Source organism: Miniopterus natalensis, chromosome 1, assembly GCF_054644295.1.
Source record: "Miniopterus natalensis isolate mMinNat1 chromosome 1, mMinNat1.hap1, whole genome shotgun sequence".
Taxonomy (NCBI): Eukaryota; Metazoa; Chordata; class Mammalia; order Chiroptera; family Miniopteridae; genus Miniopterus; species Miniopterus natalensis.
This window is the reverse complement of record NC_142081.1, coordinates 99,863,428-99,890,759: the sequence shown is the minus strand read 5'-3', so window position 1 is coordinate 99,890,759 and position 27,332 is coordinate 99,863,428. Positions and strand designations below refer to the sequence as shown.

At 47.3% G+C, this 27,332-nt stretch overlaps 1 protein-coding gene across 32 annotated transcripts; it reads right to left on the bottom strand.

Annotated features, from left to right (window-relative positions):
• Window positions 1-858: 858 nt before the first annotated feature.
• Window positions 859-26,264, bottom strand: CELF6 (CUGBP Elav-like family member 6). Of its 32 annotated transcripts, XM_087824509.1 has the most exons (12): window positions 26,003-26,264; window positions 22,062-22,144; window positions 13,099-13,147; window positions 3,346-3,474; window positions 3,167-3,246; window positions 2,873-3,019; window positions 2,638-2,770; window positions 2,413-2,559; window positions 2,168-2,230; window positions 1,830-1,910; window positions 1,602-1,745; window positions 859-1,008 (listed from the first exon to the last, which is right to left on the bottom strand). In XM_087824509.1, the coding sequence occupies exons 1-12, from the start codon at window positions 26,262-26,264 to the stop codon at window positions 881-883; spliced, it is 1,446 nt and encodes a 481-aa protein (XP_087680635.1). In that variant the 3' UTR covers window positions 859-880. The 32 variants fall into 32 exon arrangements, with proteins under 32 accessions (XP_087680635.1, XP_087680634.1, XP_087680637.1 ...); XM_087824508.1 differs by having other exon boundaries at window positions 1,602-1,907; XM_087824511.1 differs by lacking the exon at window positions 1,830-1,910.
• Window positions 26,265-27,332: the final 1,068 nt, after the last annotated feature.

The window sequence follows — 27,332 nt, the reverse complement described above, 5'->3', positions numbered from 1 at the left end:
TCCTCTCCTTTCTTCTCACTCTTCAGTGTCTGCTGTTGGTATTAATTGATAAGGGGCGGGGGGTGGAGGCAAAAATCAGTCTGGAGGGCAAGATAAGAAGAGCAGCTTGCCCTGTCAGCTATATCTTAGGTGAGTGCCTGGGCCTCTCTTCCAGAGGAGCAGAGCTACAGCAGGCCCTAGCCCAGTACCCACCCCAGAGGGCTCCCTGGGGTAGCTCAAGCAAGGCAGGGCCATGGGGACCTTCTGAGATACAGGATCTCTAAAAGTTGCAGGCAGCTAGCCCTCCAGAAACCTAACAGAGCCTGTCATCTCCCTCCCCATCACCCACCAGGCCCCACAGGTCCTGCTTCTCTTCTTGTACTTGCTTCTCTCCTTGCCTCCATATTAACTGCCATTTCCCCAGCCCTTACATTGTGTTCCCTCTTTGCTTAAATTCCTCATGGTTCTCTACCATCTTCAGGATAAAGTCCAAACTCATAACCTTTAAGACCCTTCACAAGCTTGCCCAAATCTACTTTTCTACTCTCATTCTCCATCCCCCTCTGCCCTCCTTCAACACAAGTTCTCTACTACCATGCCCCTCTGTGGCTCTCTCTGGAGTAAAAAGAACTGGTTGGATCTTACTGTTAATTGTCTCTCCCAGACTATGGGGACAGGAATGTTGTCTAATTTATCTCAGTCCTTGAATTGAAGGAAAAACACAAGTCTCCAACTGAGGATTCCTCCTAACTCCTGGCTCTTCTCTCCCAGACTTTTTCAGAGACAGATGCCCCAACATCCCCAAAAGAACAAAACACTGAGAGGGCCTCCATCACTTAGACCCCATCTGCTTGGGGTCCACTTAGGACTCACCTTTCTGTGGCTGGCCAGTGAGAGCAGATCAGTAAGGCCTGTTGGCATCCTTGGGCCTCTTTAGCTGGACCTTGAGCCTCTTCATGCCAATTTGAAAGCCATTCATGGCCTGAATAGCTGTCTGGGCACTGGTTGGATTGTCAAAGCTAACAAACCCTGGGGGTTTGGGCACAGGGGTTAGCTGGGAACTCTGCCTGGCAGGGCCCCCCGTCTCTCTGACCAGCTCTTCTTCTCTCTGCCCCTCTCAGCTCCATCAAACATATACCCCATCCACCCTCCATTGTTTGCACATACACATACACACACGCTCATACTTACATGGTCAAATGGACTGAATTCACACTTTCATAAAAGTGTGATTCTTTGAAGGACAGGAAGCAATTGTGAGTGAGTGAGTGTGTGTGTGTGTGTTGGTTGGGGTGTTTCCTTGTCTTTCCCTAGCATGGGTTGACCCTCTGCCTCCACAGCTCCCATTCTGGTCCTCTTAACTGCAGTTGGAGTTGGAAGGGATCTCTGGTCCCAGACCCAGACACCTCCTGTCCTGGCTAGACTCTAAAGCCTGACCTGGTGAAATATATTCCAGATACCTGACCTTCCCAGATATATCTTGAACTCCACTTGTTCCTAGTCTGGGCTTAGCCCCAACATTGAGCCTGCTTTGTGCTATATGCGCAGTCTTTGGGAACCATTGACTTATGGCTTTCTCAAAGTTGGAAGTGGGAGAGGCGCAGGGATGGGGCTCAGCTTACCGAAACACTTGCTCTGGTTGGTGGCTCGATCCACAAAAACTTTGGCAGAGACTACAGCTCCAAAGGGCAGGAATGTCTGTATGAGTTCTGCATCACCAAACTCCTGAGGCAGGTGATAGATGAAGAGGTTACAGCCTTCCGGGCCTGCAGGAATAGTAACGGGCTGGTTCAGGGGAGGGATCCTGAGTGCAGCCCCACCAGGCCCTGATCTCCAGCCCTGTCCCTCACCTTCTCTTTGCTGCTGGGGCAGGGCTGAAGGCTGTTGGGGAAAAGCTGGGCTCACTGGGGCATAGGCCGATGGGTAGGCTGCTGGAGACAGAGGCGGGAGTGGGCAGTGAACCTCAGGAGCCATCCCCCAAGCAGGGCCCCATCTGCCTGGCCACCTTTGACCAATTCAGCCTAGTCCACAGTAACCCTCACCCTTAGAGAGGTCGTTCTGGGCCAGGGGTTGGGGAATGGGAGGGTCAACTCGTCAGAAAAGAGCATATCCCCCCGCCCCCTCCCATTTCCCTATTCCTTTCTGGGGCCCCTCAAACCCTCCCAGGCTGCGCAGAGCCCAGTGAAACCTGCATAGTGGTGCATCCCAGCGTAGGCCTGCTGCAGGGGGTCAGCCACGCAGGGGCTCTGGGCTGGGGAGAGAGGGGCGCAGGGCCACAGTGAAGGCGGCTGGCAGGCAGGGTGGAGTGAAAAGCAACCGGGAAAGAGGAGAAATCCCTTCCCAAGGAGGCCCCCCGCCCCCGCTCCTCAACCACCCCCCACCCCCCGCTCCCCACTCCATTTCGGGGAGGTTTTGGTGGAGCGGGGGGCCCACCTGGGTAAGGGGAGAGCCCGTTATTGTAGAGAGTGTCGGGGCCCAGCTGCCCGTTGGTCTGAGGGGTCAGGGCGCCGAATCCATTGGCTCCGATGGGTGGCGGGAGCCCCGGAAGCGAGGCCGGGCCGCCGGCGGGGGGGGAGGTGGCTGCAGGAGGCGGACGGGGCGGCGCGGTCAGGCCGCCGCCCCGCTCCCGGCCGCCCCCCCCCGCCCCCGCCTCAGTACCTGCCCCGGGGAGCAGCGGCGCGGCCACCAGGCTGAAGGCCGCCACGTGCTGCATCTGTGCGGCCACCGCGGCCACCGGGCCTAGACCCGGGCCCTGCGCCGCCGCCAGCAGGGCCGCCTGGTGCTGCAGGATCTTTGGGAGGGAAGAGGGGCGGATGTGGAGGGCCCGGCGGTCGGCAGCTGCCCCGCCCCCGGCCCCCCTCCAGGCCGCTGCGCTCCGGGCGCCCGCACCTACCGCCGTGGTGTAGGCCCCGCAGGCCCCCAGCGGCAGCGGCGGCGCGGGCGGGAAGGCGCCCAGCTGGCCCGCCATCTGCTGCATGCGCCGCAGCGCGCGCTCGCGGTCCGTGTCCGCCAGCTTCACCACCAGGCTGGACGAGGCGCCCTGCGGAGGACAGGCGAGGCCGCGGTGGCCGGTGCAGACCCAGCCCTGGCCCGGCCGGGCGCCTTTCCTAGGGCGCTGGTCGCACGGGGGAGGAGGAGCCCGTCCCCACCCCCTGGCCTCACCCGCAGTCCCTGCGCCCGCCCTCACCGCCATGGTCCGGCTGCCGTGCAGACTCTGGATGGCCGCCTGAGCTTCCCCCTGACTCCCAAACTTCACAAAGGCACAGCCTGGGGCAGGATAGAGGGATCGGGTGGCTCAGGCCAAAGGGCCACGTGGCCCAGAGTGAGGCAGGATCACCAGGAGATCCCGAGGGTAGCTCAAGTCACCTTTGCTGGTGCCGTCGGGGCTCCTCAGGACAGTGCACTCCTCGATATGGCCGAAGGGCTGGAACAGGCGTCTGACGTCCTCCTCGCCCTGCTGCTTCCCCAGCATCCCCACAAACAGCTTTCGGTCCTCTGGGGACAAACCCAGGAGTGATTGGTCTGAAGTAGGACGTTAAAGTTTGCCCATGTGGCAGCAGAAGGCCCAGGAAGGGCTGGAGAAAACCCTAGGGCCTCCAGGGTCCCAAGGCTTAAATAGGCTTCATGACGCCTGGTTTATAGTGCAGCTGTGTCATTGGGAAGGGTCTACAGCATGGTGACTGTACCTAGGTAAGGTGTCATGCCACATGGAAGAGCATTCAGATAGCCCTAGGTAGGAAAAGAGATGTCGAAGCTAAGATAGAGTCCCCAGGATGGGAAAGACAGTTCCGTGGGCAGTAGTCTGATCTTTCATCTGCTCTCCCTCTTGTTGATCTTTTCTGTGGATGGCTGTCAGTTCAAGGTCATGTCACAGACCATGAAATTCTATGATCCTTCTTTTCCAGTGAGAATCTCCCAGGTTACAAATTTCCATTTCCATTACAAGGCATGAACTTTATGGTTCTGGGCTGCTGGGCTGTACAGTACTTGAAATTAAAATGAGGCCAGGGTATAGGCTGGGCTCTGTGCTGCCTGTTTCCCAGGTATCACCTTGAATCCTGGTACTCTGCCATTTTACAGGGACCTGAATGGTGTCTGGCAGGAGGATGATCTGGGTTATGGTGACTGTCAGCCTTAGGCGATCCTGAAATGGTGGGTTACATTTCTTAAGAGACCTGGTGAAAGACAAGTACAGGCTAGACCCCTGGGAATAGTCCCCAGATCCATAGCCCTCAAGATTTGGAGGACTCATCAATGTCTCCAGGGAGAGATAGCGATGTGATTTAGTCCAGATAATTCAATTCTGGACCAGTTTGGTAAAAAAAAGAAAAAAGAGAAGTCTGTAAGAGGTAAGTCAGAAATGTCTGAATAAAAGCATCCCGTGGGTGGGTGGATGGGCCCCTAGAAAGATGGGAATATGAGACAGTGAGGCTCAACCTTCCTGAAGTGGGAGCAATTGAAAGATAGCATCAGTGTGAAGTCGAGACATAGTTGGAAAGACACACAGTGGAATGGTAGAACTGCATTTTCGTGTTGACATCCAATGTGTACTCCTTGTTCTTCTACCAAATACTGTTTTGAAACCAAACCAAGTTGTTTGGGCCCAAGAGGCCCATCTCTGTGAAGCTGGTCATACAAGTCAGGGACCCTAATACAGCAAATGGTTGGGAGCCCACTGTCAGTCCACTCCATCTTCCTCAGGAATGGCACCAAGATGCTATTTAAGAAAGGAGGCCCTGCCTCAAGTTGTCCCAGAGGAATTCTTGAGGTGCTTTCAAGTTTTTGGCTTCTGGGTTCCTCACATATGGGATGTCATGTTTGTACAAACAGGCTAGGGGCAAGGTTTCAGCATTGGGATACCAACCACCAACCACCAAACACATCCTAAAAATACTGGTCCACCTTTCCTTCCATATACCAACCCAGGAGGTTCTGCTGGTGGCAGCATTTGGAGCAAAGCATCTCTCCCCTGACATTCTTAGGGATAACTGAAGCATAAGGAGCCAAAGAAGACTGGGAATGAGCATGAAGGAAGCATCCGGGGCAAACATCTGGTCAGATCTGATGAGCATCAAGAAGGGCTTTTACACACACACATCCCTCTTAGAAGTAATAAACAAATTAAGCAAAGTTGCAGAAATCAAAATTAACAGTCAGTGTGGCCCTGTCCAGTGTTGCTCAGTGGTTAGAGCATCAGCCAGAGCACCAAAGGGTCATGGGTTAGATTCCCAGTCAAGGGCAGGTTCCTGGGTTGCAGGTTCGATCCCCAGCCCAGATGGGGTATGTGCGGGAGGCAACCAATCGGTGTGTTTCTCTCACATTGATGTTTCTCTCCCTCTTGCTCTCTCTGCCCACCCCCTCAACTCTCTCTCTAAAAAAAAAAAAAAAAGGCAATGGAAAAAACAACTAGGGTTAGGATTAAAAAAATTTATTTTTTAAGTCAGTTGTGTTTCTATATGCTAGTAGTTAACAATCTGAAAAGGAAATTAAGAAAATAATTTCACTTATATCAAAACAAATAAAATACTTAGGAATAAACTTAACCAAGGAGGCAAAAGACTTGTACCTCCGAAACTACAAAACATTGCCAAAAGAAATTAAAGATGTAAATAAATGGAAGACAGCCCTTGTTTGTGGATTGAAAGACTTGATATTGCTAGATGTCAACACTATCCAAAGTGATCTGCAGATTTAATGCAATCTCTATAAAAATCCCAATGACATTTCTTGCAGAAAGAAAAATCCATTCTAAAATTCGTATGGAATCTCAACAGACTCTGAATAGCCAAAGCAATCTTGAAAAAGAAGCAAGTTGTGCTCTGGCTGGTGTGATTCAGTTGGTTGAACCTAGTTCCATGCACTGAAAGGTTGCTGGTTTGATTCACAGGGCACAAGCCCAGGTTGTAGGTGTTTGGGCTTGATCCGTGGGGGTGGCAGCCAATTGATGTTTCTTACTCTCTCTTTTCTCTCTCTCTCTCTCCCCTCTCTCTAAAATCAATAAAAAACATATCTGTTTTTAAAAGAAGCAAGTTGGAGGTCTTACACTTCCTGATTTTAAAGCTTATTACAAAGATACAGTAATCCAACAATGTGGTACTGGCATAAAGACAAACATATAGGTTAGTGGAATAGTATAAAGAGCTCAGAAATAAGCCCTAGCATACATGGCCAAAATGGTGCTGAAAAAAACTGGATGTTTACATGCAAAAGAATAAATTTGGACCCTTACTTTACACCATATAAAAAATTAACTGGAAATGGATCAAAGATCTAAACATAAGTGCTAACACTATAAAACCCTTAGAAGTAAACATAGGAGAAAAGCTTCATGACCTTGTATTTGGCAGTAATTTCTTGGACATGATACTGAAAGTATAGGCAACAAAAGTAAAAATAGATAAATTGGACAACATCAAAATTTAAAACTGTGCATCAAAGGACAGAATCAGAGTAAAGAGGCAATCTAAAAAATGGGAGACAATTTTTCAAATCATATATTTGATAAGGGGTTTATATCCAGACTATACAGAAAGCTCCTATAACTCAGCGACAACAATAAACCAAATCATTGGATTTAAAAATAAGCAAAGGACTTAAATAGACATTTCTCCAAAGAAGATATACAAATGGCCAACAAACATATGAAAAGACGCTCAACAGCATTAAGCATTAAGGAAATGCAAATCAAAACCACAATGAGCTAGCACCTCACACCCATTAGGATGACTGTTATAAAAAAATAATCAAAACAACCCTAGTGGTTTTGGCAAGGATGTAGAGAAATCGAAACCCTTATGCACTGTTGGGGGGAATGTAAAATGATATAGCTACTATGAAAATCAGTATTGTGGTTCCTCAAAAAAGTAAATATAGAATTATCATGTGATCTAGCAATACCAGTTCTGAATATATATCCAAAAGAATTGAAAACAGGGTCTCAAGGAGATACTTAAGCATTCATGTTCACAGTAACACTATCCATAATAGGAAGCAACTCAAATGTCTATCAACCAATGAATACATAAACAAAATGTGGCGTATACCTACAATGGAGTATTATTCAGGCTTTAAAAGGAAGGAAATCCTGACATATGTTGCAATGTGGATAAACATTGAGGACATTATGCTAAGTGAAATAAGCCAGTTACAAAGACAAGTACCTCATGATTCCACTTACATAAGGTATCCAGAGTAGTCAAATTCATAAAAACAGAAAGTGGAATGATGGTTATCAGGGGCTTGAAGGAGGCTCAATGGGGAGTTATTGTTTAATGGGCACAAAGTTTGAGTTTTGTAAGATGAAAAAGTTCTGGAGATTGGTTGCACACAGTGTGAATATAGTTAACGCTACTGAACTGTACACTTAAAAATGGTAAAGATGATAAAGTTTGTTATCTCTATTTTACCACAATTTAAAAAAATAAAATAAGGTAAAGAAGGGCTTTAAGGATGGCTGAAAAATCAGGACTTAGACCAAAAAAGAACTGTGTCATTATTCTAATCCAGGAGAAACAGGAGGTAAGAAAGGTAAACCCAGCGTGGCTTCCAGGTTCCCTTAAAAGAGAAGAATCTCAGCCTCCCAAGATGCCTTTTCTTTTTGCAGGATGTACACCCGGACCTGAAGGGCTTGTAAGAGATTCAGCAATACCCACAGCCCAAAAGTGTTACCACGATCAGCTTTGGACAATCCACCCTAGGTCAAGCTGAAGGAAAGTGCTCCTTTTTACCTTTGGAGGTGGAATGCATTTCAGGACGTGAAACATCAACTTGAGTAAAGTCTTAAGCAGTCCTGTGAAACTTATCCAGCCAGGTCTTAGTCGGAAGAATACTTTTTAGAATTAAGTAAGTATAAGGATCAAAGACATATATGAATGTAAACTGATTGATAGAAGAGTGGTTGTTAAGGTTCATATTTGTTTTCGGTCAGAGGACATGTCCCACTATTATGGAATTCTAAGAATTCTAGGTCAAAATTTAACTTGAATTCAAAGTTTAGTTGTTAAACACTGAATAAAATAGAATCTTAGGAAAATTTGGAAAAGATGACTCACCTAGCTAGATAATAATATACATTTATTAATACTCAAAATCTAGTCTGATATTTAATTTTTTAAAAAATCCTCACCCGAGGATATTTTTTCCATTGCTTTTCAGAGAGAGTGGAAGGAAGAGAGAGAGAGAGAGAAACATTGATGTGAGAGAGATGCATTTATTGTTTCTTTGTGCATGCTCCCAGATCAGGGCTGGGGATTGAGCCTACAACTGAGATACATGCCCTTGGCTGGAATTGGACCTGGGAACCTTCAGTCCACAAGCCGATGCTGTAAACACTGAGCGAAACTGGCTAAGGCTAGGCTGATATTTAACCACCCCTTGCAAATTCAGGCAGAAAATACTTAACAATTATAGGATGGGGATGGGGGTTTGATATGAAGACAAATAATTGGATTTTGAGTTAAACCAATTTCAAGATTAATAGAGATGCCTCACCTCAGAGAATGTTTAAAATTTTAGTTAAAAAAAGTAAAGTGGCCCTGGCCGGTGTGGCTCAGTTGGTTGGGTGTTGTCCTGTGCACTGAGGGTGGCTGGTTCGATTCTGGATCAGGACACATGCCTGGGTTGCGGGCTCGATCCCCAGTGGGGGTAATATGGGAGGTAGCCGATTGTCCCACTGCTCTCACATCGATGTTTCTCTCTCTCTCTCTAAAAATCAATTAAAAATCTTTAAAAAAAATAAAGTGAAAACAGTGCACGGATTGATTACTTAACCTATTTCTGTACCTTAGGAATCTTGGATATAGAAATATTTGCTGAGTTAAAAATACAGCAAAGTTGGGGAATGGAACAAGCAGAGCAATCACCATTGTGATTTATAACTTTATTGATTTTATGCTATGAAATTTGAACAAAAGGAAAAAATATACAAGAGTTCAATGATTTTGAAGATTTTGCCTTAACACTGAAAAATGCTTTTTCTATAAGATTGGTAATTATAATTTAACTTATTTTTTTAGTGCTTACATAGTAGAAATACTGTAAGTTAAGAAAAGTTAACCCCAGTCTTCATGCTGAAGAGCAAAATAAAATAGACCTATTCAATTACCATTGTCTGTGAGATTTCGGGATCTCTAGCTCTGACCTCATATAATTTGAGGTTAAAGTTTTTAAATGTATGAACCTTGAATTTTTATGCACGCCAAATATTTAATGTTTACATTCAAATAAATCCAAATGCCGAAGGAAATGTTTTTGGCACTATGTATGTTTACTGTAAAAAATGGGTGTCTTCAGTATATTACAAGATGATTTTATTTAGGAAAATTAAATGCATTATCCTTTAAGAGTACATACGAACAGTGTGAATTTAGCTGCAGAATTTATTAGAACTGGCTGGGATACATTAAAAGGCTGCTATAATATAGTCCATGAAGACCTGGATGACCCTCTGGCATTCCAAATGCTACCAAGGCTACATGGGATGGCCATGGAAGAAGAGGACCCCAGCACCTCCTATCAGGCAGATCCTGTTGTGTTGCTACTATTATTGCATTGTAAGCATTGAATGTGCATGTTGCTAATATCTTCTAAAAGTAATACAATATACAATGTGTTTAAAATATAGGATATTTCAACCACAAACCTCATGTCTATCATTAAAATAAGAGAAACTCTACTCTGTTGCACTGGCATCAAAATTCAAGACAGAATGTAAAGTAACCATTTTTGTGTACAATGGAATACTCCTGTTTGGCAGATGGAAAAGAATGGAAGTCTTTGGGCCAAAGAAGCAAATCTGATAGGTTTGCTTAGACTCTCGTAGTGCTGGTTCACTTTAAAAATTGATTTAGTGCCTGGCTGGGCGTGGCTCAGCTGTTGAGCATCGACCTAGGATCCAGGAGTTCTGGGTTTGATTTCCGGTCAGGGCACATGCCCAGGTTTCGGGCTAGGCAGCCGATCAATGACTCTCATCATTGATGTTTCTCTCTCTCTTCCCTTCCTTTCCTCTCTCTGAAATCAATAAAGATATGTTTAAAAAAAAATTGTTAAAAAAAAATTTAAAAAAAAAATTGAGTTAGTTGGCAACATTTAATATAATTAAAATGCAATTTTGTAATTAAATCATTACAGTCTTGCCCATTTAGGGTTACTTACATGACTCCTGTAACATTTGAGTTGGTGACCCCTATTTTATGGGAAGAAAAATCTAATAATCACTTCCAGAAGAACACAGCAGAATTTTGGAAGATTACATTTGCCTTGATATCCCTTGGATTATGCCTACTTTGATACCAGTATTCTTATCAGATAGAGAAATCATTATTAATCAACTGTAAACTAAGGGATTTAATTTAGGAATAATAAAAAATATGCAGGCACACAGGCTCAAATATATCAGGACAGCTGTGACCATTAACTCTGAAGGCTTATAGAATGTTTGGGATCACAGAGATAAGACTTGAATGGTACCAAATATCCCACATTGGTGTCAAATGTTACATTTCAAAAGCAAAGTCCAGTACCATTTTAAAAGTTGGCTTTCTAGAACATTAGTTTGTGTTAAAATTCAGCAGAGAACTCACTTTAGAGGAGATAGGTGATAACACTGAAGAAAATGAACACATTTTAATTAGTAACAAGATTATCTAACACAGATCAATTGGTAGTAAAATACTTAAAAATTGTAAAGGCCCAAGACTTAGTACATGTGCTTCCTCTCTCTCAAATGTATAGCAGGGAAACTCAGAGTGGGAGCAGGGAAGAACTGAGAGATCTTGTCACCCAAACCTGTAAGAAGGATTATCTATGGATGCACTTGGAGTACATGCTCCTTAAGACCCACCACTTGTCAAGAAATATCTGTGTAACGTGTAACTACTAAAATTATGAATTCTACTGCCAGGTAGACCTCTTTTCAGCCAGATTTGCTTCTTCTGATCTCTTGAGCTGCTCTGAATATAAACAAACACTAGACAAACACTAGTGGGACGCCACATCCACAGAATTTGTCAATGATGTGACACCTGAAAAACTTGTACAAAAACTTGAAGGGAGAAATGATAAAACTCAGGCTGATACCACTGGTCGGGTCCCAGATGACCAGGACATATGGGCCAGACCAAGCAGAAGCATTATTGGCACAGAGACTTCCTTTGTGCAGCTGCCCTCACCCTGACAAGATGTGTTGGACTCCAAACAACAGGAGAGCTCCCGGCACCATGAGCTTTGTTCGGGAACCAGACTCCACGATGCATCATGTTCCTCGGAGCTCTGGATGTGCTGTTCTTGGCGCCTGAAACACTTGTCTCCAGCTCCCCCGCCTCCTGTTCTACTGACTACTTGTTCATCCCTGAGATTTCAGCTTAAATATTTCTACCTCTGGGAGTCCACCTTGACCTCCCAGACTAAGCTATGTACCTTTTGTTTGTGTCCCGACAGTCCCCCCAGGACTTGAAAAGCACCAATCACACTGAATTGTAACCAATTGTTTACTTGTCTATATGCCCTCACCGCTCCAGAGCTCCATGAGGCCAAGTGCCAGGTCTGCCTTGCTCAAGTCTGTATTTCTAATGTGGAGTAAGTTACTCAGAAGATGTTGGTTGGATGGTTGAATAAACTGCATCCCAACCTGTCTGCCTCTTCGCATACTCAGGTACTCTCAGCGGGCCTCGCAGCTGTGGGACTGTCTAGTGTTTGGGGGCAGGGCATAGAAGACAGCCAACAACGGCCTTGATGCCTAACAAAATTTCAAGCAGAAATTCTTGGAACAAGTGAACCTGAGGTTTGGTATGTGACCTGGAACTTCTCAAAGACCTGTCTGGGAAGAATGAGATAAGAAAGGAGATATGTGTGTGGAGGGGAGGAAGGAAGCTTGGTAATATTTCTTCAGGCAAAGAAAGGCTGATAACATCTTGACCAGAAACTGAGAACTGGAGACCAGAGGTCAGAGAATCTAAAAGGATAAAAGAAGGATTTCTTAGAAGAACTAATTCTACAATAAAACCATGGAGCTCCAGAACATCTTGTACTGAACATGAAGTTTGGGAAGGTATGCAAAGTTAGTAGGGGGTCAATAAATGTCTGTCAATTGGATTCCATTCTCTCCCTGACCTTGGGAAGCTTTTTTCTCCTAATGAATCCATGGATGATCTTGAGTAAGGCAGGCAGATTCTTATCTAAGGGAGAGAGTCAGTAGACGTCAGGGAGGGACACAGGCAGATGTAAGATCCAAGAGTGAGAAAGACACCAAGAACTGACACCAGATGCTGGCATTGCTTTTCCAGCATGATGGCCAGAACACAGCTGGTTGTCAAAAAGCCCAGGCTCTCAACCCCTCCTGTTCTTAAGGAGCATTGATTGGCCTTTCTGCACCAGGAAACAGTGCTGCTAAAAAACTTTCAAAGTCATTCCATGGTCTTCAGCATAGAGTCAGATTCCTAAATGTGGCCTACAAAGTCTGTTATACCAGCCTCATCTCTGACCATGAATAACCAGGCAATTGCAATGAAGGAATGAGTGTCCCAACCTAGGGTTCTCTGCAATCAGAATAATCTAGAAAAGGAGAAGAACTCTAGCTTTACTCTACAGACAAAGAAGAACCTGGAAAAACAAGAACTCTCTCTCTCTAGGGGTAAGGGGACAAGAGTTTCCATCCTCTACCTCCTGAATCTGTGCAGGCTCTGTCTGCCTCTTCTGGGCCTGGGGACCCTGAGACCTCATCCCTTTTTCTTCTTCTTCTTTTAAAGACTTTAAAATTGATTTTTAGAGTAAGAGGAAAGGAGAGGGGGAGAGAGAAACATCAATTGGCTGCCTTTTGCATGTCCCCTACCGGGGATTGAGCCCACAACCTGGGGCCTGTGCCCTGACTGGGAATCGACCTGGCAACCTTTTGGTGCATGGGATGATGCCCAACCAATTGAGCCACACCAGCCAGGGCTCATCTCTTCTTAGTCCTAGCTGGGATGGCTAAGTTGTTTCTGTAACTGAGCAACTCTGGACCCCACTTGTCCCCCTGACCCAAGGAGGTTCTAGTAATAAACTATGGGTAGGACAGACTTTAGGAGTGAACCCACCATCCCCTACATGGGTGATACCCTGAGGTTTGTCAGGCAGGGAAATTACCTCCTCGGCCCTCACTGGCAGCTGGCTTCACTTGGATTGGACGGTTCATCTGAAAGACATTGAACCAACACCCCCAGTCAGCATGACTGCCTGGCCCTCGGGCCTCCTGGCTTCTCCATCCCTGGACTCCTCAGGATCTAAGCCTTGGCCCTTTGAACTCTGAACTCCACCTCTCTCACACTGGGATTATACATTTTCTCCAAGATTTCTCTCTTAAACCTAGGAATTTAGAAGGTGCTTAAAACCTGAAAGGTTGGGTGATGGGAAGCTCAGTGGTGAGCGCAGGGCAGACTGTGGAGTGGAGGCTAAAGAGATTCTCTTGCCTTGGGCTCCAGGCAGGGACCCTGTGAGGCCTGTCCCTCTGGCTCCTGGACTTCCTTAAAGGCTTTAGGTGGGAGAGTAGAATTGATAATTGCAGATTTGTGGTTTATGCCTCAAGTAGAATATAATTCTGTGTCATTTATGTTAAACCATCTGAGAATCAGACTTAGTGCTGTCTATCCCCGACTCTGCCATTTAATGGTTGTATGACTTCCAGTAAGCCACCTTCTCTAATTCAACTTGTTAAGTGGGGAGAGCCTTTTCCAAGCTTCTGCATCACCGTAGTTTCCACCCCTCAATCCCCTCCCTGGGTGCCCTTCCCCCTGAGGATGTCGGAGTGCTCCAGGACCCGCTCATCCTGCTCCTCTCACTCTTCCTGGATAACCTCACCCACACCCACAGCCTCAGCTACCATCTCTACAGGGACGACTCAGCCCTGCATATCCCACCCACCCTCTCTTCTGAGCTTCAGACTCATGTGCCCCACTATTTGCTGGACATGCCCACCAGAAAGTCCCTCTGACACCTTCCACTTGACACACCCAAACTAGAGTTGATTTTCTTGCCCAAACCTGATTCTTGCAGTTATCTAAGCTATAAATCTGAAAGCCAGCTTGACTCCTCCCTCCATCTCCTCTCCCACCAACCAATTTTACCTTCTAATTTAGGGGTTCCCTGATCAGGGGTGGATAAGAATCACCTGGGAACCATACGAGACTCTCAAGCTGGGGGAACTGTATAATTTGTAAAAGCTCCTAGGTGATGTAAATATACTACAGCCCACACATTCCCATCCCCCAACCACCCTGAGAGAATTCATGACTGAATCCCCATCTCACCTTGCTCTCATAGGTGTTGTGGGGATCACATAAGATAATGGGGACACGAAAGGTCTTTGTAAACTGCCAGGAGCTGGGTGCGTAGGATGTGATGAATTGTTGTTGGGGGCAGACAGCTGAGTGCCAGCAGGAAAGAACAGCAGCCTTCCTGGCCATGGAGAAGGAGTACTGATGCCCATCTGGCCTGAGAAGGTGATGATCTGACCCCCTCCTCTCAGGAAATGCAGTTTTTGCACCAATCAGGGGCCATTTTATCCCCTACCAATGTGCTTGTTGCTGAGACAACAGGCAGCTTCCTGTTACCATAGCCACAAGTGCTACTCGGTAACCATGGTAATGCCCTGGCAGTCACAGCTGAGCAATTTCCTTTGGATAAAATTTGAGGGTGGGAAGTGGGGAGGGCTTATTTTTAAAAAAAGGAAAGGAAAACAGGCCAAGCTTGAATCAGTGCTATTTCCCTCCCACCCAAGGCTCAGATTCTTATCTGCTCTGACACACCCACCCCCTGGTGGTGGAGCACCTACAGTGTACCATACTGTGAGTGGGGACCGAGACACCAGCAGGACTCAGGCTGCGGTCTAGAGGGGATGACAGATCAATCCAAGCAGATCAGGGCGAGCTGGACAGGTCTGGACTGGCCTGGACCAGGGACCAGGAGGAAGGAGGACAGGACCCATCCCTGGGCATGGCCACCTGTGATTGTGAAGGAGAGACCAAGAGATAGAGCCATGGAGAATGGAAGCACAGGGAGAGATGAAGAGACATTGGAAGACAGAAATGATGTGAGAGAGTAAGAGACAGACCTAGAAAGGGGTGAGGAAAGAGAGAAATACTGGTGGCGATGGGAAGGAAACGAGGAAGTAAGGGGTCAAGAAGGAAAGGCAGGGAGGAGAGTAGCAGGGAAAAAGGAAAGAATAATAGAAGCCTGGGTTTGGGGACAATGAAGGTGAGGAAGACCATCATTATTTTATTAAATAGATCCTGAGCATTTGTCTCTGGAGCCTAGAGTGACGAGCACATGTGACAGCAGTGGTTTCCACCACAGCTGCCTCCCCAGGCTAGGTTTCTGGGGAGAGAGAGCTCATCGGTGCTCTGGGGGACACCCCTTTCCTTTCCCCCACTCCCTCACTCCCTCATTCTTTGATGGAGAGTGGGCCTTAGGTGGTATGTACATGTCCCACATGGACCTGGCAGAGCCCGGGAATCAGAGGCTCCTAGGCTTTCCACCACTTGGGCATGTTACCAGCATTTTCTGAACTCTGTGAAGAACCCCAGGCTGGGCCCTTTAGGGGAGACAGCAATGACCACAGGAACTTTGTCCTCAAAGTCTCACAGAGGAAAAGATAATGCCACCATTTGCTGAGAGCCTATAGTTTGCACCAGGACCTTCCTGGGGCACTTGACATACATTGTTTCTAGATTTCTTCTAACCGCTCTGCAAGGTAATACCATCGTCCCCATATTATAGATGAGAAAGCTAAGGCTAAGGGAGGATAATCACTTGTCCAAGATCACATGGTGGTAAGTAGTTGAGCTGGAATTTGCCCCCAGTTCTTTCTGGCACTGAAGTCAATGATTTTTGCATTGTGCTGCTGAACTCTGTTCTTAAGACATGAACACAAGTAGTGGGGTACAGAGGGACCAGGGCCTTAGGAGGAGTGCAAGGTAATGTGCTCTGGGAGAAGCTTACTCCAGCTGGAGAGGTTGATTCAGGGAAAGCTTTATGAAGGAGGCAGATTTGACCTGGGAGGTCATTTGCAGGACTGGAGTGATTGGGCCATGTGGAGATAATGGGAGAGGTAGGGCTGCAAGCTGAGCACCCCAGATACCTTGGGTATGGAGAGGGAGCTACCAGTCTAAATAAGGAACAAGGTGGGCACCTGGCATGGAGGTAGAAAGCATAGAAAAAATTACTTTAGAGTCAGATATGGATTTAAATCCTGGCTCCATCACTGTCAACTTCTCTAAGGTCCCTGAGCCTCAGGATCCACATTAGTAAAAAGGAGGATCATGATTCTACTTTGGAAGGTTGTGGTGAGAATGACAATGGCTAGCCCGGCCAGTGTTGCTCAGTGGTAGAGTGTTGACCCATGAACCAGGAGGTCACGGTTCGATTCCTGGTCAGGGTACATGACTGGGTTGTGGGCTCAGTCCCCAGTAGGGGGCATGCAGGAGGCAGCTGGTGGATGATTTTCTCTCATCATTGATGTTTCTATCTCTCTCGTCCTCTCTCTGAAATCAATATAAAGATTTTTTTTAAAAAACTTTAAAAAAAATGACAATGTCTAGATCTTAGTAGGTGCACCAGATGTAATATGGGTTTTTTTTTGTTTGTTTTTTTGTGTGGAAAACCGTGACAAGGAATTTTGACTTTGTTGTATTTTAAAGGCAATCGGGATCCAGGGAAGGATTTTAAGTAGGGGAATAATCTTATGAAAGATCTATGAGCTGTCACTATGCAGAGAAAAGATTGGAAAGGGGAAGATTAGAGGCAGGAAAATCAGCCATACAGGTAAGGGGTGAGGGTGACCTGGAGCAGGGCAGAAGGAAATGGACAGATTCAAGACACGTTTAGGAAGAATTAACTGGACTAAAGTTCTAGTCCAGTTAATCTAGTGGATGTGGGGACAGAGGAGAGGAGAGAATGTTGGCTGACTCTCAGGTGTTGGGGGAGTTGGCAGTTTGGGAGTTTGAAGGTGCTGGGGAAGTCCACAGGGGAGGAGCCCAACAGAATAAGGACAGAATCTGGCTTTGGGCCTTCAGTTTCCACTGGGAAGTGGTTAGGGATGATACCCGGGATTTAAGTGTACTCTGTGCTGCTGGAGGAGAAAAAGGGTCGTCCACGTGAACTGTCTGGTCAACCCTGCCCTGTCTTGTTCCTGCCACAGGATCAGATGTAGGAGTGGGGTGAGATAATCATGGTTTCCCTTTGGAGAAAGGAAAGCATTGCCTCTCTGGCCAAGAACTTGTCATGGAACCTCAGGTGAGCTTTTTTTTTTGTTTTTGGTAATCCTCACCCAAGGATATTTTTTGCATTGCTTTTAAGAGAGAGAAAGACACACACACACACACACACACACACACACACACACACACACACACACACATTATGAGATGTGTTTCACACCAATCAATGTGAGGGAGACACACTGGTTGCCTCCTGCACATGTCCCAGCTAGGGCCAGAGATCGAGCCTACAACCAAGGTATGTGCCTTTGGTCTGAATCGAACCCTGGACCTTTCAGTCCACAGGCCAACACTCTAACCACTGAGCCAAACTGGCTAGGCTCGGTTGAGCTCTTGACTTTGACTGAGCACCTATTCCTTTGAAATTTTCTTAGGTAGAGTCCAGGCTCTTGTCTCGTTCAGAACCAGCCATTCTTAAGAGAGAGAATGTCAGGAAAAGAAGAAAATAACCTATGCCAGGCAGTGAAGTGAGGAAGGTTGGAGGCAGCACAGATAGGCATGAGACCCTACTAGTCCTTCTGCCCCCATTAATAAAGGGAAGGCAACACTCCACCCCTTCTTTCTCCTTGACTTGCCTAAAATTCCTGGCTTTAGGCTCAGCATTGCCTTCTTCAGGCTCTTCTGTCCTGACCTCAGTTCCTCTCTCCACTCAGCACTCATGTCCTCAGCCCCTCCCCCACCACAGGAAGAGTATTTATCAGAACTTTCCCGAAGAAGGGACCGCTGGTGAGCATAAGAGAGGTGTCATGGGTGCAGGGAAGGGTGAAGCAGAGAAAAAGCAAATATCACCATTTTCAGCACTTCGTTCTACCTCACCCTCTCCTCTAATTCAGTCTACTACCAAGTTCCATGGGTTCTAGAATCTATGTGGATATCCTCAAGTCCCTCCTCTTCTCCCCATTCCTGCCCTCTCACCAGCTCCAGGTCAGCGTCATCATTCATCTGCACTCAAGCAACAGTGTTCTAAAGAGTCATCCTGCCTCCAATGTTGCTTCCTCTCCAAAACAACCTTCACACTGTAACCTGAGTGATCTTTTAAAACTAGTCCCTCAGTCTTCCATGCTTAAAATTTTCCAATGGTTCTTCACTGCAAGCCTCCCAATAAAGTTCAAGATCCCAATCCCAAGATTGGCAGTAAAAACTTGTGGGTCCTGCTTTCCCTGCTGCCCACCATACACAATACTCTCCATTCATGTGGAGCCTTAGCCACCTTTGCTGTACACCTTCCCTGCGAGTTCTCACACTGTCCCCAGAATTCCAGAAGTGGCCTTTGTCTTTTAGGTTTCTAGACCACCAAATATGATGACATATGATCATGATTCAGCTCTGATAGCATCTCCTCTATGACGCTTCTCCTCCCTCTTCACTCCTGATGCTTCTTTTACATGGTCAGATGTAAACCCCACTGAGATGCAATAAGTTATTTCTGGGCTGGAAGCTACTTGAGAGCAAAGGCTCAGACTCACTCACTGGGTAGCTGCTAGCACATAAGTGCCTTTGTGCAAGTTAGAAAAAATGTGTCCCATCTTCTGGACAGACACATTCCTGTGCTAAAGCACATGGCTTGGTTAGTAGAGCATGGTTGGATTTTAGACCCTATCTGCCCTTTCTACTCAAACTGTTCTGTGCAGGGCATAACCTGAAAAAGCAAATGTGCTCAGTCATGTGTATCTCTTTCACAGTGCTTGAAGGGTTGGATGCCCAAGGGAAAGGAGGTCAGAAGCAGGGAGAAAGACAAGTAAGAGGGTACCTTCTGAAGGTGGGGCTGAGGTTGGGCTTCACCTTCCTCAGGTAGATTCTGGAACTTAAAATGAGGCTGAAAGAAGTGGTTTCAGCTTCTTGGGGAAGGAGCTGCAGAAGACGGGACAGACCACTAAAGTCTGAAGGTAGTCTTTAGTAAGGAGCCAAGCTTTGATAGGTGACCAAAATTAGTAGAGAGCAGGGTAGGGGAACCAAGGGGATGTCCCACTCCCAGCAGTTACCATGAAATTTTCCCTGGGGGTTTAGGCTTTCTCTTTGGAGTTGACCCAACATTTCCTGGTTCCAGTGATAGTCTTGCCTGTCTCCAGGAGACCAGATTGATCTTATTCCTGCTTCTCCAGCAGATGGCAGCTGTGCCCAAGACCCAGTGCTTGCAAAGAGCTGGGCAACCTCCTCCCTCCATGCTGGTGGGCGTCAGGCCAGGTGACTAAAGCTGTTACTACCCCTGGCAGGCCCAGAGGAAAGATTGATGTCACGGACATTGCTGGGGCTGGCCAACAGAGCCATTGATTTTCATTTAGGAGAATTAAATATTAATTTTCACTTTGTTAAACTGGGGAGGGTGAATAAAACCAATCTTGGCAGTACCAGAGGAAGCCAGGCTACGTTGGAAGACTGCAGATGAAAGGATGGGAGAGGGCAGATATATTCAGTCACCAAAACCTCCAGAACCTTAGACCCCTGTCTGTCACCAAGTTGGCTCAGGTAACTGAATGAGTTCTGGAGCCAGACTACCTGGCCTCAATGCCCAGATCTTCCCATTAGTAGCTACATGACCTTGGGCATCTCATTTGTTTTTTATCTCTCGATTTCTTCATCTGCCAATAACAAAACCTTTTTCATAGAGCATTAAATGACTTCGAACATGTAAAGTTCTGGAATCAACAAATGTTGCCTTTTATTATTTCTCTTTTCTCCCCCAGAAATTATTCCAGTAGTCTAGGGCTTAAAACCCCTTATATCAGGTGCCCTCAGCCTCACAGAGTCCTCCAGTTACCTCTTATCTTGTAGAGCCCTGTGGCTGGTTGAGGAGGGGTTTTGTTCTCCCAAAGTTCATCTTAATTATTTTCAGTGCCTTTCATTTGTTTTCAAGATAAAATCCAAACTCCTCAGCCTTGGCACCCAAAGTCCTCTTCAACCACTGCCCTCTGTAGATCTTCTCTGTGGCCAGGTCCATGCTCACGTGGGCCCTCCTCCACACTTCCAACCTCATTTACACCCATCCTGTTCCTTTTGTCTCTTCACCTTTACCACGTTGTTTCCTACATGAAATGTTAGTTTGTCTCAGTGATAATTCTAATTTGAGCAGCAGAAGTCATTTACTACTATGGTTGGATGAATAATGACTTCTACTCCTCCTCCTACTAATGCTGCCTTATTACTACTACTACCACCAGCAGCTAACTATTCAGTGCTTAATGTCTGCCAAGCACTTTACATGACTTAGTTTATTTAATTATTATAACAGCCTTATGAGTTCAGTTTTACAAATGATGAAGTTTAGGCTTAGAGAGATAAAGACTTGCTCCATGTCACAGAGTTAGTGAGTAGTGGGGCCTGGATCCACACCCAGGTCTGTCTGACTCCAGAGCCTGCATACAGAGGATTGGTGAGGGTGATAAGTTGGCATTACATGACACTGAATCTTCAAGAGTGAGGCTCAAATTGCTTCAATTACTAGGATAGGTTCTAGGATCTGACACCCCATTAACAGCTTGATTAGCTCTAGGCAAGACTTGTCTCATTGCTTGGCATAGGGAATTCAACAGGATGACTTCTGTCTGTATACTTCTGTATACTGAGCTGAAATTAGTGTGCCTGTTCTTTTTACCCACTGATCTTGATCCTGCCCTCTGGGGCCACCCATAGAAAACCCAACCCCTCTTCAGAATCTGAAGGGAGTTATCTCCACACCAAACAGTAACGTGTATCGAGATCCTACTCTGTGACAGGTTCTTTCTAAGCTTCAGTTAATCCTCATGATAGCCTAGTGAATTAAGTGTTAGTATAACCTACTCCTTACAGATGAGGAAGTTGAAGTTCAAGAAGCTATGTATTGTATCCAGAGACACCAAACTGGTCAATGGCAGAGCTGGGATTCAAATCCAGGTCTTTGAGACTAGAAAACTAGTACTCTTAATTATTATGTTATGGTGCTTCCCTATTAAAGCCCCCACTAAAACCTATCTTCTCAGCTAAATATCTCCAATTTCTTCAAACTATCATCCCATATATAGTTTATGTCCCATCATGGTCTCTTTATGGTAGGCTAATGACCCTTTTAAACCTAAGGCCTAGAACTGGATATAATACCAGAGTGGACCTGCCCAGGGAATTTCAATAGGGCTTTTGTTCTAGACACATCACTCTTTGGACAAGAGAAAATGAGGATAGGTAGTATGACTGCTGGCTCTTGGTAAGCCTACGCTAGGTCCTAACAATTACCACTTTCTTCCTGCCACATGGTCAATAGATCCCACTTTGTCTTTTGTCCAGTGATTAGCCATTAACCAAGGTCAGACTAAATGCCACTGATACATAATGGCCCAGCTTCTTATAGAATCAGGTCTCTCTTAACTTTAGCCCAGTGTTTAAGGTGCAGGGGTAAGGCAATCTTGGTGAGTCAAGGTATCCCAAAGAGAACATTACAGAAAGAGGACCAGAGGGACCTGCCATCAAGGACCCCAGTACTGGAGAAAATGGGATACCAGCCCAGCAGAGCCTCTAAACTATGTATCTGCATACACACCGGTGACAAATGACACTTGAAGCCATGATTTTAACCAAAGTGAACAAATTGTATTGCCTACAACACTGATGCCTCTTCTAAAAGATGGGGTAGGACACTTGGCCCCAGGGTCTTGAGCCCATTTCTTTGAGCCATTATACCGAATATAAAAAGAACCTGTAGCTGCTCAGGGCACAAGTAAGCCTTCTTCTACAGAGATGATTCTGCTGCTAGTTTCTGGTTCCAATCCAGCTCCTACATACTGCTTTGGCATGCATGTAGGGCATGTTCCCCGCCTGCGGTGATTCCCACCGCCCCCGCCCCCCCCCCAACGCTGGTGGACTTACCCCTGGCAGGGTCTTCTGCTCGTGCAGTGCATTCTGGGCCTTGAGAGCAGAGTCCCGGGCGCAGTAGGTGAGGAAGGCACAGCCTGGGGAGGAAGAGGCTGGCTCAGGGGGTTTCCTGAAACCCCCAAATACTCTTTCTGGAAAGACCTTATTAAATTGACAAACTCAAGGCCACTCTCCTTTAACTAAGGACACTGCTTCTTCTCTGCCTCCTACCTTCTCGGAAGGAAGGGGATTCATGTGCCTCTGACTCTCTCATTTGCTCTTGGCCTTCTACCTAGGGAACATGTTTACTCACACCCAGTCACACATCTCTCCTCATCACTCCAGTCATAAATTCTGTTGGGGTTAAACCTCTTTAAGCCACTTTGCCCTCAGCTTTAATCCCAGCCTTCCCTTTTCTTTTTGGGTTCATACTCACAAAGTCTCCCAACTGAGTTTCAATGGGAGGAGACAGAAGAGGAGGAGGGGGGTTGGGAGCCAAGCTCAGGACCCCATAACTTCTTAACACTTCCTTCCTCCAAGTCTAAAGCCGAGGAATGGGTTAATCTGAGGCTTGGAAGATAAGGCTGGTTTAGGGGCTTCCTGTAGGTAAAAACTTCCAGTGATCTCCCATCCTATCCAAGGACCATGATCTGTTAGTTCTCCCAAGCCTTCAAGACAGAGCCTCTTAAAGGGTTATTGTGCCTCAAATCTGACTTCTTTAAAAGAGCCAGTAGATATAGAGCAGAGAAGGAGTCTGAATTGAACCAAAGGGTTAGTCCTACTCCTCTTTGTTCAGTCTCAGAACCTGTAGCCTGCTAGGAAGCACGGAGGCAGGGATTTCTTCCTTTCTAACAGGCATTGAGTACTCACTCACTCAGAAAATATCTATTGAATACTTATTTATTTTGGTAGGCATTATGATGGGCTTCGGGATAAAGTGGCAACAAGATAGATACATTCTCTGCCCTCATGAAGATTATGTAAAGGATCATGGGGGACATGTAACTGAGTCCAAAGAGTTGAGAAATGTCTCAAAGAACACACTGAGTTCTCAATAATAAATAGCATTTAACCAGGTGACAAGAAGGGTGGTGATTATTTCAGACAGAGGAAATAGCACATATGAAGACTCAGTCAAGAATTCAGTGTGTTGGGGAAATGTATGGAAGGCTAGTATGATTACAGATTGGTAATGAGGGCAGAGTGGTCAGTTAGGTATGCAGGGATCAGGTCATCTATTGCCTTATACACCTCAGTCTGGATTTTGGACTTTTCTCCTAGGAGCAGTGGAGAGCCACTAAAGGGTTTTAAGCAGGGTTATGACATAAGATCTGTTTCTAAAAAGAACCTCTGAGTGTAGGAAGGAGAAAGACTGAAGGAAGAGAAAATGGATGTGGGAAGGAACTTGGTGCAGTTTTCCACTTAGACCTCAGTAACTAGAAAGGCAAATGGTAACATTCTCTCCCATGTCTTCTATGTGGGTGCCACCTTAAGGTGGGTGGATATCTGCCATTTGTTGCATGAAAGGGCCCTTAGAGAACTCCTGGGACAAACCTTTATTGTATCAATAGGGAAACTAAAGCCCAGAGTGTGTCAGTGGCAAGATACAGTTTGGAGTCTCTTAACTCCTAGGCTGAGGTTGTTTTCAAAGCACTGTGGCTGCCTTCCTCTGTACCAGCCATCAAAAGGAAAATGAGTCACTGGCTTTTGGACATCACTGTTGCTGGGGAGAGGGTGGGGGAAGATGTTGACTTGGAGACCCTCCCTGATCATCCTGCAAAGCAACCCTGCCTTGGAGAGTTGCAGGTTGGTATGGAACTAAATCACCAAACATCTGATTCTGCTTACATCTCTACTCCATCTTCTGCCACCATGCCATATCAGCTGACATCAGAACTGGGACCCTGTCTGAAAGGCTCAGGGCCCCAGTTGTGGCCTAAAGGAGCCTGTGTGGTCCTACCTGGGATGGAGATGGAAGAATTGAAGGGTGTAAAGATAGAGAAGCATGTAAAGACAGATGAATGAAAAAAAACCCAGGAAGAATTAGAGCTAAATGGAGAAAGGGAGGGAGGGAGGAGAGAAGGGAGGGGAGGGGGAAGGGAGAGAGAGGATGAGGAAACAGTTCAGAGACTGATGGTGAAAAGAGTAAGAAGATTGAGAATTAAAGGTATTCTATACACTGCCCTTTTTGTAAAGATGGCCTAAAAAGATTAGCTTGAAGTTACATACTGAAATAAATGTCTAGAAAATAAGAAAATAAATTGCTATGGATGGATGGACAGCCAGATTGCTGGACTGCATTAGAAGGAATCTGGATAGTATAGTCTTGTCCTTTTATGCCCCACTTAATATAACCCCAGCCCCAAAGGTAGAAAATGCACTGCTACCTAGCTGGTCCTTCTATGGGCATTTATTTTCCTGAAACCCCTATATTAGTGTGCCTAGGAACACCCCAAGCCCTCCCAATGGAAAAGAGGTGGCAGCCTGATTACAGCTCTCAGCCCTTAGGAAAGTACCTTTAGCTATTACCCAGGGCCCACCATTTCTATCCTAAAAAGATCTTGGAGGATAGTAGGTAAACCTGCCCTCCTCATCATCAGATCCTGAAACCGAAATAAGGTGAAGGTGAAGAGAGATAAAGGTGTTTCTCTTCAAATCATTTCCTTCCTCCATCCTTGTATGACATATGGCTGTGGCTCTCTTACTCCAGCTAGCCTGGACAGACTTTTCTGCATGTAAACAGCCTCCTCCCTCTCTCTACAGAAAGAAAGGGGTGTGGCTGGACAAGACCATGGTGTCTCTTTTTCTCTAGCAAGGGCCGGGAAAAGACTCCTTTCTGCTTCTTCAGACTGACCCACACTGAGGTTTTGGTCCGCAGGCTCTGGTCCAGGACTAGCCCATAAGGGAGGGAAAGAAGGAAGCTATAGGAGGATTGGGGAAGGGCAAAGATGAGGCACAGGACTGGGGAGATTAGAGAATGAAAGTAGTGTGGGTTCAGTTGAGAGAAAACCTGAGATGGGGGGGCACAAGGTGGCAGGAGTTCCAAGCTGAGGTCAGGGTTCTGGACTCAAATCAGAAGAGGCAGACTATGTTGTGATTCTGGCAGGGGGTAGGAGAGATTTGCTGTTAAACATGAGGGTGGAATTTGGAGCTGAGAGCTTCCTGGGAGGGGAATTGGATTTTGTGAGTTAAAAAGGCCTGGGTTCTGAACAAGGGTCAAGTTTGGATTTGTGGCATTTCAGGTTGGCAGTCTAAGAGTCAAAGAAGGCTCTGGAAGCTGTCTGGGCTTGGAGGCCAGAATGAGGGGTGTAAGTCCAAGATATGTGTGTAGATGGTTAGGCCTGAGTGGGGTTTCACCAGATGGGCATGTTCAGGAATGATTGGGTCCAGCATTTGGGAGACTGAGGGTATTAGAGACCTCAAAGGTGGAATAAGTTTCCAAATTCCAGGATTTGGGATGTCTGATGGGAGGGATGTCCAACTGAAAGGCAGGGACTGTTGGAATGTAAGAGGTGAAGGGTAGGAAGTTGGGAGTCAGAGTGCAGAACCTGTCAGAGTAATGATCAGAGGGAGCATGTCAGAGAAAATTCTGGGTTGGGGGCTCTGTGACCTGGGGAGGATACTGGGTTGAAGTGAGGCTTGTATTAGACTGGAGTTGGACTGGCTCTAAGTAGGGCTAGGGTTGAGGCTGGAGTTTGGGCTGGGCAGAACTCTAATCGGATTGGAGCTGGGCAGGGCTGGACAAGGATGGGCAGGGATGGGCTGGGCTGGGTAGGGCAGGGCAGGGCTGGGCTGGGTAGGGCAGGGCAGGGCAGGGCTGGGTAGGGCAGGGCAGGGCTGGGTAGGGCAGGGCAGGGCAGGGCAGGGTTGGGCTGGGCTGAACAGGGCTGGACTGGGCTGGACTGGGCTGGGCAGGGCTGGACTGGGCTGGGTAGGGCTGGGCTGACCCTGCGCACCTTTGTGGAGGCCGGTGAGCCGGTCCTTCAGCACCGTCAGCTCGTAGATGCGGCCGAACTCCTCGAACAGCGGCTTGAGGTCCTGCTCGTCCAAGCCCCGCGGGATCTGCCCCACGAAGAGCTTGATGGCGTCGTGGTCCTTCATGGGCACAGCAGGACCCGGGTTTAGCCCGCTCATGCCGACGCCGCTGTCCGCGGTGCTGAATCCCAGGCGCGGGACAGGGCCAGCGGGCGGCGCTGACCCTCCGGGCGCCGCGGCCATATCCCTGCCCGGTCCGCCCTCCCGCGGGTCCCACTGGTCCCTCCTGTCCCGCCTGTCCCGCCTGCCCCGCCTGTCCCGCCGTCCCCTCCCTGGACCGCTGGCGAGGGCCAGGGGGAGGGGGCGGGGCCAGGGCGGCGAGGGCGGGGACGCTGCACAGGGGGCGGGGTCCCCGATGGAGGGGCGTAAAGAGGGTGGGGCGGGCTAGAAAGGGGCGGGGCTGGAGGCGGGGCAGGCCCAGACTGAGCGGGCGGGGCGCTGGGGTCTGGCTCGAGGGCCCCCGCGCGGCTCTTTCTGGGCTCCCGCCGGAGCTTTCCCTGAGGCGAGCCTTGAGCTCCAGACCCCGTGACTGATGACGTCAGGCAGCGGCCAAGGAGTCTACGCAAATAATTTGCATAATAAGGAAGCAGCAGCCAATCAGAGCTGGAGTTGACCGGGCTCTGACGGAGGCGAAGGGGCGGCTGGACTCACGCGCTCCTGCTCGCCATGGCAACCAGACCTTCAGATGTATATGTGTCAAGTGTGCGCGGGCGTGGCAGTGAATGGCGCGTGTGCGCCTTGGACAGCATGAGGGGAAGTAGCTTCGTCATGCGTGGTGATGTCTGCGGGAGTTACCCTCTTCCTCACGCATAGGCACACACACCTCCTATCATAGGGCCTTTCCTGCGGGGGGGGATGGTTATCCCTCTTCTACATTCCCACTGACGAAGCCAATTTCTTGGAGCCATCCTACCCCACCTCATCACACATCTCTTTCTTCGGTGTCTTCGACCATTTCCTTAGCCATGAGCCTCAAACACGTTCGTCTTCCCAGCATCTCCGTCCCCGCGCCCCCCTCCCCCACATTTTTTTTTAATTTTAAAGAAAAAAAAGGAATAAAATTAAAAGCTGCAAAAACACTCTTTGAACATTGATTCCTCCTCAGGATAGTGAAGGGACTTATATTAGCCATATGCTCAGATATCTGGTTCATTCCAATTTCGTGAACTATGGAGTGCTATCTACCTTTTCTGGACAAGGAAGCTGAGGTTCTGAGAGTGAAGGAAGTTAGGATCAAGCCCCACTACAACA

What these genes read in the sequence shown, in the direction of transcription:
- CELF6 (XM_087824508.1), bottom strand. Translation starts at nt 26,264, where the DNA reads ATGGCCGCGGCGCCCGGAGGGTCAGCGCCGCCCGCTGGCCCTGTCCCG. An exon ending in GCTCACCGGCCTCCACAAAG is followed by an intron (nt 22,145 to 26,002) that starts GTGCGCAGGGTC and finishes CTTCCTCCCCAG; the next exon opens with GCTGTGCCTTCCTCACCTAC. An exon ending in GCGGGGCCTACACCACGGCG is followed by an intron (nt 2,771 to 2,872) that starts GTAGGTGCGGGC and finishes TCCCTCCCAAAG; the next exon opens with ATCCTGCAGCACCAGGCGGC.